This window comes from Felis catus, chromosome A2, assembly GCF_018350175.1.
Source record: "Felis catus isolate Fca126 chromosome A2, F.catus_Fca126_mat1.0, whole genome shotgun sequence".
Taxonomy (NCBI): Eukaryota; Metazoa; Chordata; class Mammalia; order Carnivora; family Felidae; genus Felis; species Felis catus.
In genome coordinates this window covers 70,265,573-70,282,320 of record NC_058369.1, presented here as the reverse complement: position 1 = coordinate 70,282,320, position 16,748 = coordinate 70,265,573, and the positions used below count along the sequence as shown (strand labels likewise).

The window sequence follows — 16,748 nt, the reverse complement described above, 5'->3', positions numbered from 1 at the left end:
ACTTAAAAAATAATATCTTTATTAACATATAATTCACCTACATATCATTCACCTATTTAAAGTATACAATTTAGTGGTTTTTGATATTCACAGAGTTGTGCAAGTATCACTACAATCAGTTTAAGAACATTTTCATCACCCCCCCCCCCCACCAAAAAAAAATCCTGTAGTCATTAGGAGTCTTTCCTTTGCGTGTTTTTAAAAAAAAATTATTAAAATGTTTTTAATGTTTATTTATTTTTCAGAGATAGAGCATGAATGGGGGATGGGCAGAGAGAGGGAGACACAGAATCTGAAGCAGGCTCCAGGCTCTGAGCTGTCGGCACAGAGCCGGATGCAGGGCTGAAAGTCAGAAACTGCAAGATCATGACCTGAGCTGAAATTGGACCCTTAACCCACTGAGCCACCCAGGCGCCCCTCTTTTTTTTTTTTAACCTCCGCTTCAGATAGGCAGCAGGTAGAACACAGAATAAAGGTAATCCTTGAGGCTGACAGAAGCAAAGTGATGCTGATGGTTGCTCCTGAACAGTCCAGTGGTCTAGCCAGTCATCACCTGGGACACGTGGTCATTCCCCTCCTGCTCCGGGTGGGCTGAGGCAGCGTGAAGACGCAGAATGTCATTGGCAAACAATTCTGGGCCAAACACAAGGACAGAATGAAGGTTCATTTACTTTATGAGCTTCATGGAAATTTATTGGGTAGCCCAGGAATTTAGCCAACTCTTATACCATTACTGCTGTATGAAAATGGATCCTAAATTTTAAATCACCTATTTGGAAATAGACTTTTGAAATATGATCTGTTTCTAAATTAGGATGTACCTGTGTTAATTCATTAGTGTTCTTTTCAGTAGCTTTCCCATCACATGGGGGACTGTGTGTGTGCAGTTATGTGTGATATGTGTATATGTATGTGTGTGATACGTGTATGTGTGTGTATAATCATGCTTATCCATTTATCCTAGCTATTGTCCATTTAGTTGGCTCTGCAACCATTTATTGAACCTGCCAATGGCTATTGTTGTCCCCAGATCATGGCAGGAAGGCAGAATACCTTGGGACCTCTGTCCTTCAAAACTTCACAGTCTGTTGGGGGAGGGCATGAACTCCACACAGGCAGGGTCTGCTGTAAGCACTGGTTCTCAGCCAAGAGGAAGGGGCTGATTATTCAGATGTGAATTACTCAGAGCCTCTGTTTCTCTTCCTTTTGGCCTCACACTTGACCATTTCACAGCTCATTAGTTTTGTTTTAAGGACAAGTAGAGAGAGAGGAATAGGGAGAAACTGAATTCACTTTGTTTGAAGCGTTGTGGTAAAGGAGTAAATACCAGTTGAACTGTCATTCTTAAATTACCCGGGGATTTCATCTATGTTGATCTTGATTTCTATTTTATTTTATTTTATTTTATTTTATTTTATTTTATTTTATTTTATTTTATTTTATTTTATTTTATTTTATTTTATTTTATTTTATTTTATTTTATTTTTAAAGTTTATGTATTTACTTAGAGAGCACACAAGCTGGGGAGGGGCAGAAAGAGAAGGGAGGGAGAGAGGGAGAGAATCCCAAGCAAGCTCCACATTGCCAGTGCGGAGCCCGATGTGGGACTTAAACTCACGAAATGTGAGATCATGTCCTGAGCTGAAATCTAGAGTTGGATGCTGAACGGACGGAGCCACCCAGGAACTCCTCTTACTTTCTATTTTTATAGATAGTTGATTTTAATGGTTTCAATTTTTTGAGCAAAATTAATGCATGTATGTGGTTAAAAAAGGTATGAAGCAGAATGTGAGGCCTTCTCTTCACTCTATTACCTCCCAACCCTAGACCTTCTCTGCAGAGGGAGTTATCTTTAGTTTCTCTTGTAGCCCTATGAATTTTTATTTTCTAATTTGTACACTCAGATACTTTGTTAAAAGTACACGGATCATATTATACATGTTGTTCTGCAATTCGTTTCTTCTTTTTTTCTTAAGAGATATTTCTTAGAGATATTTCTATATCAACGTGTATAAACCCACTGCACTTCCCTTAAAATTAAAGAGTGCTCCTTAATGATTGTGACTTGTTTAATCAGCTCCTTTTGAAGGACATTTAGGTACTTTCTAGCTTTTTGCTGTTACACACAGTGCCCCGTGAAACTCTTGGACGAGTGTCTGTCTCATGCTCTTTTGCAGGCTTGCACTGACAGGTTATTACATTTGTCATTAAACCATGCAAGGTCATAGTTTACAGTGATTCTTAGCTGGGCTGTGGAATTGGATTTGGACTGTAGTGTGAGTGATCGTATGTGGTTTGGGTGCAGCCTTGTAGGAAAAGCTTACACTCAAATTTTGAGAAAATACTTGAGGATTAAGTTAGAGAAGGGCCGAAATATATTGTCCATTTCAGAGTGTTGAACTTACTCTTTGCATCTTTACATTACTTTGGAGGCTGGATGGATGGAGACTAAATTTTTCTTGGGCTTGGAGGTGGATGGGAGGACCAGGGTAGCGGGGTTTAAGAAGATACTTCCAAGTGGGAGACAGGTCGCTATGCAAAGTGCAGACTGCACAAGAGATAGCGTTTGTGAATAGCACCTACCCATTCTGGTTTGTAGAAATAGACTTTTCCATGGTTCACGTTCTAGAAGCACTCGTACAATAAGAGAATCCTGGGAGATACAATCCCTAGGTTAGCAGTGAAAGTTCTTCACCGCATCAGCTGGAGAAGAGAGGTGTCTCGAAGTCCAGGAGGTCTGAGGGCAGCTGACGGGGAAGGGGATGTGACAGAGTTAGGCTGGAGCTGGAGGTCCCGCTGTATGTTCTGCCAGGCTCACTGTGAGCTGCAGTTTCCCAGGTGGGGCCCTCTTGGCCTCCTCACTGGCTTGTGGAGAGGAGCTAAGGAGAGCAGTGAAGGGTGTGGGCAGATTACTCCCCTGATGGATCCAAGCCTCCACCCAGCACTTGGCATAGCTTTTCGCCCATTGTTGGTGAGTGGATTTTGGGAGAGTGAATTTCTGTGGGGGGTTTGAAGATTGGATTTTCGTTTAAGCACCCTGTACATGCCACATAATGTACGTGTGGTAGCATTAGGGAAGCAAGCCTGAGTTACACTGATAGGTGCCTGCCTTTGTGTTTAGGAGAATAAGAGACACTGAGCCCCAGGTCACACTGAACTACTGAACTCACTGTAATTACAAAGGAGAAGCCCAGGACGTGTAAATGGTAGGGTCAGACTGTTTTGGGGGTGGCCCGCAGAGTCCCTTCTGCATTCAGACTTAGGAAGAAATTCATCTTTTTTTCTTAATTTTTTTTTTTTGAGAGAGAGAGAGAGACAGAGTGCAAGTGGGGGAGGGGCAGAGAGAGGGAGACAGAATCCAAAGCAGGCCCCAGGCTCCGAGCCGCCAGCACAGAGCCCAACATGGGGCTCGAACCCACGAACTGCGAGATCGTGACCTGAGCTGAAGTTGGACGCTCAACCGACTGAGCCACCCAGGCGCCCAGGAAGAAATCCATCTTTAAGTGGAGACCTGATGGAGAGTGGCAGTTAGCTGATGTTGGGGTGGGTGCTAGGGAGTCGTTGTGGGCCTGCACTGGTCAATTGTGAAGACCCAGGGAACTGTTAACAGTATGCACCTTTGTGGGGACAAAGGTGCTTGGCATGAGAGGAGGCATATGTCGTACCACCTAATGAATGTGGATGATCCCAACATTGTTCAGCCTCTCGTTGTGTTTAGCCAAATCTCAGCTCTTTTTAAGAGCTTCCTCCTTACAGTCCAAATCCAGACTTAGAGCAATCTATATGTCAGCAGACAATCCAACGCACTTTCCCTCTAAAATATAAGCCAAATAGGGAGGCTAGTACACAGCCCAACTTAGGAAGTCCTTATTTACTTTTTGGCATTTTGCTCTTGAAGTGCTGTGCTTATGAATCTTTGCAGGCATTTCTGTCGACAACAGAGAAGAAGTTGGTATTTTCTCACCAGTCTGGTGGTTAGCTTTTGGATCTGTTGGCAAACAAAAATTTAGTTCCGACGTAATGTAACAGTAAATGTCTGTTATCCATTTGGGCGGCGCTGTGGGATGTAGTCACTTCCTGTGATATGTATCATACAAGCAGGGTGCACCAGTGATAGATCAGGTGGTTGCTGAGCTGATCTGTTGACTTTTTCATAAGGTCGTTCTTGTACTCTGCAGGCACATTGTTGAAAGGGGTGACTTCCCTGGATTAGGCCCTTGGGGCCCTTGGGGAGAGTATCTAAAGGCTTCATGTCTATTCAGTGCTTCCTTTTTTAGCCTTTGGCCCATAACAAAGGTTGATTATTAATTTGTTGCCGGCAAGTAACAGTAGCTCTACTATTTCCACCTGTTATCACTGCTTTCAGATCATTCTAATGAAATCTCCCAGTCATCAGTTTTTGAATGATGTTCGGTGGCATTTGCAAAATTTGTCACATAAACTTTTTTGGCTGGCACCTGTGAATTCACTTTGTGCTGTTCTGTGCTATAAAGTTGCAGCTCTGAGTGTTTTTAGCAGCTAAGAACACTTTCTGAGCGGAAAAGAGATTGGTTTGCCTGCAGGTAGGCTTTGGGCTCCTTTGGTTTGGGATTGTCTGCGGCGGGTTAGCCAAGTCTTGGCAAAGCTACTAAGCACCCTTGTCTTTTTTGCTCTTGGAGATGCAGTAAATGATAGTGCTGAGAGCGGAGGGGTGCTCCAAGGTATGATTTCTAGTAAGGTTTATTTTGGGAGGATGCAATGAGGTCTTTCATGCGGTTTCAGGCATCATTTTCGTTTCTCCTAGGCAATGAGATGATGCCTAAAATAAATCTCATTCTGGCTCCCTGTGGGAGATGCGACAGACAGAGCAAAGAATGGGATTATGAATTATCGTGACACAGGAAAGTGCGACATCTGTCCACTGTCAGAGAAAACACACAGATTTTAGAAACCCACCGGCTTTATTCAGACTGCAACTCTCCGCTTGTTTCCTGTGTTGCCTTGGCCAAGTTAATTCACCTCTCAGAGACCTTCATTTACTTGCTTCTAAGTACCTCTACTGCCTAATTCTCAGGGTTGTTATGCTGTTAAGTGAGGTTTTACCTGCAGAGTACCTGGAGGATAAGAGGCATTGCATCAATGGCAGCTACTATTTTCACCTTAGAATTGAGCTAGCGTGAAGAGATGCTCTGCCTCATTAGTTGCTAGGGAAATTCCAGTTAAAACCACAGTGGGAGACCAGTACAGTGTCGGAGGGCTGAGATCAGAAATAGTAGTCACGTTGGTGAGGATGTGGAGAAACTGGAGCCCTCACACTGCACGCAGGAATGTAAGATAGTACAGCTGCTTTGGAAGACAGTGTGGAGATTCTTTGAGAAATTAAACATTGAGTCACCATATAGCCCAGCAATTCCCCTCCTAAGTATCTACCCAGGAAATGAAGACATATGTCCGCATGAAGATCTTCATGCGAACGTTCATAGCAGGCTTGTTCATAATAGCCCGAACAAGGAAACAACACAGATAAATAGATAAACAAAGTGTGGTGTGTCCATTCAATGGAATAGTATTCAGCACTAAAAATGAGTGAGCTGCTGACAGCAACAAACACAGATGGACAGAATCCAGACATAAAAGACTGTAAGTTTTATCGTTTCATGTAACTAACTGAACCTTGTAGAAAAGGCAAGAGAAACTAGAAGGCTGATCAGCGTTGCCCAGGGCTGGGGCAGGAGCTAGAACTGACTGCAAAAGGACAAGAGAGAACATTCTGGGGTGATGGAAAGGTTCTAAAACTGGATTGTGCTATTGAATGCACAAAGTATAAAAATTTCTAAAATCTCACCAAACTGTGCATTGAAAATGGGTGACTTTTATGTTTGCAGTACTGTGATTTATATTAAGAAATACATACTTGGTTTTCATCCCAGTAAAGGTGTCTGTTGTTATATTAATACTTGACGTTTGGGAGGCACCTAAGCATGGGGGTCTGGTTGCCCACAGAACCAACCATGTGGTTAAAGGGTTGGAACTTTCAGTCCCTCCTCTGATCCTCAGCGAGGGGAGAGAGGTTGGAGGCTAAATGATTTGTTAATGGCCAATGATTTAATCAATAATGCATATGTGATGAAGACTCCATAAAACCCCGAAAGGACTGGGTTCAGAGAACTTGGGGTGGGTGGACACATAGAGATTTGAGGGAGAGCGATGCATTTAGAGAGGGCGTAGAAGCTTCATACCCCGTCCTTTTATCCTGCCCTATGCATCTTGTCCATCTGGCTGTTCCTGAGTTCTATCTTTTTATACTAACAGTGATCTAGTGAGTCAGGTGTTTCTCCGACTTCTATGGGCCATCATAGCAGATTAATGGAACCTCAACAGGGGGTCATGGGAACCTCTGATCCAGAGCCGGTAGATCAGAAGCCTAAGTGACAACTGGTGCTTGAAGGGGGTCAGGGCACTCTTGCAGGACTGACCCCTTAACCTGTGGGATCTAATGCTATCTCCTGGTACATAGGGTCAGAGCTGAGTTACTATTGTAGGACACCCAGGTGGTGTCACCAAATTACCAGGTGGTGTGGGGAAAACCCCCACACATCTGGTATCAGAAGTGGCGTGAGTATGGTAGTCGTGTGAGAGTAATGGAGAAACACAAGAGGGTAGGTTTTCCAAATGGCATATGAATTAAACCTCATATTGAGCTAGAACCTGGATCACATGACTGTCTCATAAATTATACTTTATGTTGATAATTGTTTTAAAAAACAGCATGGTGGGGCACCTGGGTGGCGCAGTCGGTTAAGCGTCCGACTTCAGCCAGGTCACGATCTCGCGGTCTGTGAGTTCGAGCCCCGCGTCGGGCTCTGGGCTGATGGCTCAGAGCCTGGAGCCTGTTTCCAATTCTGTGTCTCCCTCTCTCTCTTCCCCTCACCCGTTCATGCTCTGTCTCTCTCTGTCCCAAAAATAAATAAACGTTGAAAAAAAATTAAAAAAAAAAATAAAATAGCATGGTCGTGCAGCCTGGATGGTTCAGTCAGTTAAGCATCCTACTCTTGGTTTCAGCTCAGGTTATGATCTCACGGTTCATGAGTTTGAGCCCTGCATCAGGCTCTGTGCTGACAGTGTGGAGCCTGCTTAGGATTCTCTCTTTCTCTTCCCTGCTCTCACTCTCTCTCTCTCTCTCAAAATAAATACATAAACTTAAAAAAAAAAAAGCATGTTTCTCAGAACTCTCATGTTCAAATGGCACGAGTAGGAATGCCTGTGTACCCAAGTGTTGTGAGTCTTTCAGCGGATCCCACCTTTTACGCTAATTTAGGACTCATGTGCCACCTGCATCTTGCTACAACAGCTTCTGATAATATTGTTACAAGAATTTCAGGCTCAGTTAGAGGGAGATTTGCAAAGCAGCCCAAAGGAAATCGCACTTCCCAAAATACACTATAGAGTTAGGCTTATATTGTCCCATTTTTCCTATAAACACAGATTTGTTTTTACATTGTTAAAATTATGTAATGTATTTTAAAATGACTGCATAAAATGAGAATTTTTTTCATGATGTTAAACTTCTTAGAAATACAGTTTTAATTGCTGTTTCAGTACACTCTTTCTAGCCTTGTATATTATTTTTCACAAACTTTGTTCATCTCTTACATCTTATTTAATTTATGGTAGGATGATGTTCACTTTTGTTAGCCAATTATATTTCCTCATTTTAAGTATCTCTTTATGTCTACTCTGCACTTCTTTATTGGACAGTAAGTGATCTGCTTTTTCAAGTACAATTTAGCAAATTTAAAAACAGAATGTTCCATACGGAAAGCTTAGAAACTTGATTACCAAGATGAACAATGGAAAAAAAATCATCTCTAATGCCACCAGAAAGGTAATTTATTGTCATTATTTTGGCATATATCTTTACATATTGTTTTCTCTGTCCTATGATGTGCAGCAAGTATATGCTGTCCTAGATATGCTCTTTATTGGCTTTATTTTTCTTAGCAAAATGCTCCCATGCAATTGTACATTTTTCTGGTATCTGATAGTATATGCCTACTAATATATCTTTTGGATGTATTATAATTCTGTTAACCAAATGTACATTTCAAAGGGTTTTTTGATATATATTGAAAATTGTCGTGTGAGACATTATATTCCCAACACTATTATGTGATATGTCTTTACCCTCTTGTCCTCATCAGTAGTTGATACTGTTTTTTTTTTTTTTTATTAAACAATTTGGTAGCTAAAACAACATCATTATAATTTATACTTATTTGATTACTAATGAATTTTGTCTCAGAAAATAGCTTTATTGACCGTTTTTGTTTCTTCTTTGAAGAATTTCCATATCTATTACTTTTATTTATTTTTCCTATTGGATTTTTTATCTTTTATTATGTAAGCTTTTTATTTAAAGATACTAAGTTTATTATATTTTCATACCTTATTGTTTGCCTTTTAATTTTGGTTATGGATTAATTTTCATTTCCTGGACATGAGGATTTTTACCTACTTGAATTAAGGACCTTGACTGAGTTCCCCTACCATTCCTTCATGAAAAAACTAAGGCAGATAAAGCTAACAAGGAAGCTTTCTTCAGAATAAGTTATGAGAGTCCACAGAATTTTCCAAGGGATATGTAGCTGGGCCTAATTTGTGTCTTATAGTCTACATGTCCCCAGAATCTTCAAGATAGTAATAGACAGTGTTATATATCTAATAGTTAGTTATTTGCTGGCTGATTGGTTTCTTCTGTAAGACATCAGACGATCTTTTATTTCTGTTATTTAAAGAGTTTCTCTGCTTTCTTTCCTTTAATAAATGTTGCTTGTGAGAAGCCTCATACTTTTATTTAAAAAAAAAAAAAAATCAAGGTTCCTTGGAGGCAAGATGTTCCTGAAAAAGAGAATATCCATAAGCCCAAGGATTAAGTAATTAGCACTTAGGAAGTTGATTAAAATTCCAGTACAAGAATTTGAGGCATGCTGACTCCTATTTATTGTTTGAAATTCAGAGACCTTGATATAATTAGCTGTTACTCCCTCCATAAATTCTTGCTCTGACTTCCACAAGACCTCCTGCTGCCCTCTCTCTCTGTCCCTGGTCCTGAGTATCAGCCCTGCCAGCATCCAAGAGGCTCTCTTTGTTCAGAGTCTGTGCTGAGTGTAAATGCCCACTCTAATTGGGCTGGAACAGAATGCAGCCTACATCCGGTGGTGTGTGTTTCAAGTTCAGCTTTTGACGAATGTGAAAGGAGCACCGAGGTGCAGCTGGGCATCTTTCCCTTGACAGAGAGTCCTCAAACTGATTTTCCCAGGGCCTTCCCACCATGTTGAAGAAAGTTGAGGACTTACTGGTCCAGGACAGACTGGTAAAATAAGTTTAAAAAAAAAATCCTTGCTTTCCAGGTGTCAGTGGGATCAGTTCTGTTAGTGAAGCACTACTTTTCCAGTTGGCTATTCATTTAAAGATCCAACTCCATCCCCCTTTGAGCAAAAGGAGAAAGGGTGGGATTTAGATAAAATCCAGTGTTCTGAATCCTTTAGGCACTCTAGTCCTCACTCCTGTGTGTCCCAAAGTCACAGGCAGCTTCATTCTGTCAGAGTCGACTGTGTGCTGTTGTGGTGCAACACTTCTGTTAAGTTGGAGTAGGAGAAGGTTGTACCATTTTATTAAACGGTGGCATCTGGGACCTCCTATTTTCAGCACAGATAGATTCAGAATAATTTATGTCAGTGTGAGGATTGCTGTTGGGGATTAGCAAAGGATATGTTCTTTGGGCTTATTTAGATCCTGGCTAAATATGGATGACTATATTTAGGAGGGCTCAACTACATTTATAGACATCCTAGTCCTTGAATAATAGAGCACTGGGGTTCTTCCCTGACTGCAGATGTCTTACATACCTTTCCAGTTTAAACCTTAGATTACCCTTCACTTGCTCCTTATGGTAGATGTTTTCTCACAATCCTGCATATTCTGCTTTGTGAATGTTGCTATTATTTATGATATCTTTGAAAAAGAGGTGGCTATGCTTATTACTTTCATTATACACATGGGAGGAGTATTATATTATGAGTGCATTGAGGGCCTACCATTTGCCCAGAACTTGGTAGAGAACCCTGGCTGTTGAAGATGCCCAGACGGTAGCAGAGAGCAGCTGACAAGACCTCTCCTAACAAATATAGTTTCTGTTTCAGTAGATGGTCAATCCCTAAGAAGCCATGATAGTACCTTTGTAGAATGAGTAGGCCTACGTTTTGAGTGGACGGTGGTTTTCTCCCCCTAGTTTATATACTTAAATCTTGTTTTAGAGTGGGGCTTGTTTGCTTTAGAGAGATTTTGGAAAACTAAATACCGTGCAAATGTCAGATACTACATACTTAGGTTCTTTGTTCTCGACAGGTTTGAAAGCACTGCTTCTCCTTGGATGATAGATGATCATAGTAAAGTGAGTCATGTGTTGCAGAGAAGTAGGAAAGCTTGTTTCAGGGCACCCATTTAGAGATGGAATTCCTGGCTGGGTGTGAGATTCAGTGGACTATACGCTGATCTGGTCAGGCATTTTGATGCATTCAATCTCACTGACTTCATAAAGCCATCTTATAAATTCAGTAGGGAAGACAGACGATCTTGTTTTAGAAATAAGACAGCTGAGGTGCAGACTGACTGGCACCATGGCTGATAAGTGGCAGTCAGCTTGAGAACCCAGCTATGTTCTGATTCATCTTTCCTCAGTGGGATGAATCCACCCTTACCCCTTGATGCGGGTGTGTTTTCCTAGTGGACCCTAACACAAATGCCTTCCTTCTGCCTCTCCCCATACCACCCATCCATTTGCTCACGAAGTCACTTCTGAGAGCCTTCGTTGGTAGACATTCACTTGGCGGAACCGGCTCTCAATCCTGGGTGGTTTCTAGCAGGGATCTTCCTTTCCACCTCCGGCCTACGGTACCTGATCTTCAGTCCTACCATGAAGCTCTTGGATTGGTGTGCAAGCTGACTTTGACACCTGGGATTCAGTTAACAAGCGTTTAGTGAAGGAAAGACTCGATGATGAAAATTCCCAGAACTTCTTAGTCCTCATTCAGTGTTTTCAGCTGACTCATGAAATGTGTCATTCTGTGTTCTTCCAATTCTCTAGCTGTAAAAAGGAATAATACCCCATTCTAACGTAGGGAAGTATTACCTGTGTGTATTAGTATATAATATTTCTTATACAAGAAAGCTGTTGTAAAAGTCCAGCTACCAAAAATAATGAAGAAGTTACCTGGATGTTTGCAAATGTCAAAGCTTAAGCTAGCTTCAAGTAGCGATAAATGAAACTATGTTTTAATGGTAGATAGCTCAGCTTCAAAAGTGTTTATCTCTTCTGCTTCAGGAAATGTGGCCACAAAATGTTCTGTTTGGTAAAGATTATTTTTATTTATTTTGAGAGGGGGGGAGAGAGAGAGAGGGAGAGAGAGAGAATGAATGTGCACAAGCAAGGGAGGGCAGAAAGAGAGAGAGAGAGAATCCCAAGCAGGCCCCACACTGTCAGCACGGAGCCCAACACGGGATTCAATTTCAGGAACTGTGAGATGATGACGTGTGCTGAAATCAAGAGTCGGTTGCTTAACCGACTGAGCCACCCAGGTGCCCCCACAATAACATTTTCTGAAGAGAATATTTTTTTTTTCAAAGTTTTTATTTATTTTTGGGACAGAGAGAGACAGAGCATGAACGGGGGAGGGGCAGAGAGAGAGGAAGATGCAGAATCGGAAACAGGCTCCAGGCTCTGAGCCATCAGCCCAGAGCCTGACGCGGGGCTCAAACTCACGGACCGTGAGATCATGACCTGGCTGAAGTTGGACGCTTAACCGACCGCGCCACCCAGGCGCCCCCACAATAACATTTTCTGAAGAGAATCTTTTCTAAAGGAACAAATGGAGGTTGATACTTTTCAAACTAGGTTTTATTTGACTAGCTTAATGAAAAATGGTAAAAAGGTGATTAGCAAATAACTGTGAACAAAAGTAATGACCAAGGAGGCCCCAGTGGGGTTACTGAAGATCTCAGCAAAAACACCAGAAATAACATTTTGAGATCAGAGGGAGAATGGGATGGAAATAGTGTCCTAACATCTGAGGGCATTGGGAGGGTGTGAAGAGGAGTGTGTTCTCCTCACAAGTTTCTTGTGAAGCTCTTCTAACTTCCCAGCTGTTTGCTGTGTCTGCTTCCTTCCGGCAAAAAGTGATGTGTGCGTGCAGTGCCCTGATAGTCCTTAGTCGATTTTTGTGGTCTGAGAAGAGTAGATTTTTTACAAATTCTTTTCAACTTAACTTTGTTTTTCTCAATGTGAAAGATTTTTACATGATTCCAAAGTCAAACTGTGAATAAAAAAGTATACACAGAGAAATGTGCCATCACTCTCTCTCCCATCTCCTAACGCAGCCCCCATGGGGTAAGCATTCTCATTAGTTTTTACTATACCTTTCCTGTATTTCGTTTAGTAAGAAATTAACCAAATGTAGAATTTTCCTTTTCGTAACAAGGAGCATAGTGGATGCACACTTTTGCCTATTGTCTTTTGAGTAACACTGCATCTTAGAAATCATTTCATACTGTTTCCGAGAGACCTCGGGACAAGAGACGTCTTGTTGGCCACGTCGTGTACATTTCTCGTCGTGTATTTTACCAGCCTGCTGTGAGTATCTGTGTCATTGCCGAGATTTTGCTATTAGAAATAATGCCATGATCAATAAACCATTGCATATTATGTTTCATATTTGTGGAGAGATAGTCAGTGGTTAAAGAGAAATACATTCATCGTTTCCCAGACACTGCTAGATTTCCTTCCCAATCCTCATGTCTGATAGTGCCTGGGAGTTGTTCTGTATTAACAGTTTGGTGCTTTTCGATACCCTGTCGTAGTTCTGAAGTTTCACACATACCGCCATAGATCCCATACACACATCTGTGCATGTCACATGCCCCACCACACAGGCAGCTGAGTGTCGAGGGCAGAGAGAGCCTCCTTTCAGAGTCTGTCAGGCTGTTAGTGACAGATCTGGGAGCAGGATCCTGATGTCTTGGTCTGGATCTCTCTCTGCCACCCTGTAGTCATAGGGCAATATGGGGAGAGGTGAGTGTCAAGTTCTAAGAAAGTGTGCCTGTCTCCAATAGTGATGGAGAATAAAGAAGGAACATTGAACATGCCACCTGGAAGAACGCCCTCGTTGCTCAGCTTATAATGGAGGACTCTAGTGAAATAAATTGTAATTTAGGGCAGACACTTGAAATTTCTCTTTCTTGCCAAAATAAATTAATTTCTTCAGCTGTCTGAATTTCCTTTCTTAAACTGGACAGGAACTAACAGAGTCTAAATTAAACTCATTTTCCATTCATACAGCTGGGTCACTTTGGGCTGCCCGAGTGTGCTTCTGGGTGTCCTAAAGCACATTTAAACCACCCCCCCCCCACCCCCGGTGTTTCACGCTGTTTTCATAACCCATCTGATTTAGCCAGTGTAACACATAATATTTGCTTTCGCCTCTCCACTCTAGAGTCAGGGTCTATTTCTGAAACGTCTTGAGAGCTATTCGGGAAGCCTGTTGTGGGAAGGCATCGCCATACACCTGCTAGCACTGGGCAAGGCAGAGGGCAGATGGCGGGGGGTCAGGCTGGGGAGTTGGGTGAGACAGACCCTGCCTTGCCCAAAGAAAGCTTTGTTTTCGTGACGCCTTTCCCTGTGTTCCCACTGGTAGCTTTGCACTACTATTTGGGAGGTATTGTTTATACATAGGGTCCAATGAACTGGATCATGAATGTAGGGAGTTGTGAATTAAAAAAAAAATGGTAGAACAAGCCGAAGAAGTTTAGAAATATCTTGTTTAGGTCCAGGACAGTGTTTCTGCTTGGAGCTCTCACTGAGCACTTGGTGCCGTCGGCTTGCTCTCACTTGTTGGAGGCGTGTGAGGCAGTGTGTCCACCAGGGCAGCATTTGCACCTGCTGTGCCCCCCATAAGGTCAAGTGTGACACTTCCTTGGAAAGCACTCGGGAAGCTCTTAGTGTCTTTCCTCATCACCCTCCCTGTTTCTCATCCCTGGGAATGAGGGCAGGGGGCAGTACTGATGCTGGCAAGTGAATCCTGCTTTACACAGTCTGCCAGATGTGGATCCCCATGGGAGGAGCCATGATTTGAATATGCCTTTTGGAATATTCTGAAATAGAAAGATCTGGAAAGGTCAAAACTGTGGGAAATACCTTTCAAACACAAAAGTTGGGGGGAAATGGAAATAATTGTAATATTTTATTTTTAGCATATTTTAGATATTTAGAGTATCATAATATGTGGATTTTTTAATTTTGTTAAGTTTATTTATTTATTTTGAGAGAGACAGACAGTGAAGGGGAGAGCAGAGAGAGAGAGAGGGAGAGAGAGACTCTCAAGTAGGCTCTGTGCTGATGTGGGGCTTGAAACCACAAAACCGTGAGATCATGACCTGAGCCAAAACCAGGAGTTGGGCACTTAACCAACTGAGCCACCCAGGTGCCCCCGTACTGTGTGAATTTTTAAAAACAGATTGTCTTTAGTTTACTTCTGAATGAAATGGTCATGCCTGTGTATGTAGGGAAATAGAAAGCTAGAAAAATTACAGGCAAAGAGATGTTTTCCTATGTTTTCTTCTTCCCTTTTAAGAAATATAAAGAAATAAAAAGTCATTGTGGAGGGTGGATCTCCCTCTGATGCAGGGTCTCCCCCAACCCTCTGCTTTCTACACTTCAAGATGTATCAACTTACCTTTCCTTGTGTCTTTTTGTCCGGTCGTCTTAACAATATGCAGATGACTTTCCACTGACAAAGGTTTTCTTCCTTGTATTTTCAGTGTACAGAGGCCAAAAAACATTGCTGGTATTTTGAAGGACTCTATCCAACATATTATATGTAAGTATTTGCATTTTTCTGTTGGTTTGATCTTGTGGTCACATCTTTCTCTGGGAATTATTTCTTTAATAGGTAATAGGACAGCTTATAGGATGGGGAACAGTCAGTTTGGGGAGGTCTTCACCCTTGGTTTCACATGCCTCTGCTCATGATTGTGCAGGTGACTTCCCTAAGGACATTCGGCCTGCTCCAACCACTTACTTTGAAGACAGCATGAAATACCATGTGCTTTGTTCTGTGATGCATGTGGGCTCATACACGATTGGACAAGAGGGGCAAGGTGTCTGAGCAGGGACAGAGTCATGTTGGTTTAGACAAATTTTCCGAGGTAAAGGGAGCAGTGGGAGTAGAATTTTGAACTTGAGCTGGATAGGGAAAAAGTCCTTAGCTCAGCTGCTGGACTATGTGTGCGTGTACGTGTGTGTGTGTGTGTGTGTGTGTGTGTGTGTGTGTGTGTGTGTTGACAATGAATACAAAGATCACCTGGCCTGTCTCCCCCCCCCCCCCCAGACAGGTACAGTCAGCCTTTCATGGCTCTTGGCTTCAAGCAGGATATGTTTCTTCCTATGCCCTGGGTGTCTGCTGGTGTTATTCTAATTAAAGCATTGTTGTCTTTTACCCTGTTTTTAAGGGTTTTTTTTTTTAATTTTTTTTCAATGTTTTTTATTTATTTTTGGGACAGAGAGAGACAGAGCATGAACGGGGGAGGGGCAGAGAGAGAGGGAGACACAGATCGGAAACAGGCTCCAGGCTCCGAGCCATCAGCCCAGAGCCTGACGCGGGGCTTGAACTCACGGACCGCGAGATCGTGACCTGGCTGACGTCGGACACTTAACCGACTGCGCCACCCAGGCGCCCCTTAAGGGTTTTTTTAAATGTCTGCTGAGTTAGCCATGTACTATGCTGAGCTACCTGCCTACATGGTCAGACTAACTCTGAAGGTTATCAGTTATTATTTTTATTGTATTTTGCAGTTCCATAGGTTTTGAGAGGAATGCCCCAAACCATTTTTTCCCCAAACTCTGTTATTTTTGGTATTGAATTTTATAAAACATGATAATTTTCAGTAACATATGTAATCATAGCAGAAACACTATATTTTTAGTGTATAGGGAGATTGGACAGGAAATAATAATAGTAGCAAAGAGTGTTATTTGTTAATTGGCCAATAGGTACCTTTTTATTACCTGCCATTTTGGGGTGAGTTTCTGATCTTGAAGAGACAAATATAGGAGGAGGAAGGTTGCCCACCTGTGAATGGGGACATGTTGACAAGCAGGAGTCCTCAATGCCCAACATTGCAGGGCTTCTGGCAGAAAGCCTCTGCAGCTGCAAAAAGACAAAGCCCACTTGGAAAAATCAAGCAGCAGCCTAAGGACTTTAATTACAGAGTTGTCAGCTTGAATAAAAATGGTTATGGGATGGCATGGAGGTAAAATATTTAGATTCTTAGAACAGTGGATATTCCTTGGGAAGCCCAGTTCCTTGATTCTGCTCCGTATGCAAGATATGGGACGTCTTCCTATGTGTTCTTCCTTGAAAAAGAATCTTTCTCAAAGTGTTCTGTAGATCAGCTGAGGAGCCATTTCTTGTTTTTTTACAGGTTGGGAGTTGGGGGTCATTGCTGTTCTTGTATTTACTTGTTTGTTTGTTTGTTCCTTTATTCATTTCCTTATTCACTCCCTATTTGGAAGGTGTTTTGTATTGACAGAGAATACAGAGATAAGCCTTGTTTTTGTCTTTAGTGTGGTGGGTCTGCTGGTTTGGATCCTCTCATGTGTGGGGGCTCTAAACATTGGAAAGTAAAGTCACTCAATTATTAGAACACTGAGGCTCAAT

General features: G+C 42.1%; 1 protein-coding gene across 1 annotated transcript in view; it reads left to right on the top strand.

The window, feature by feature from the left end:
- The window catches only part of VOPP1 (VOPP1 WW domain binding protein), a 111,762-nt gene that overhangs the window by 37,357 nt on the left and 57,657 nt on the right, over positions 1 to 16,748 (top strand). Inside the window, exon 2 of the mRNA XM_045052150.1 lies at positions 14,851 to 14,909. Coding sequence (XP_044908085.1) covers positions 14,851 to 14,909 — 59 coding nt within the window. The remainder of the gene's footprint in view (positions 1 to 14,850; positions 14,910 to 16,748) is intronic.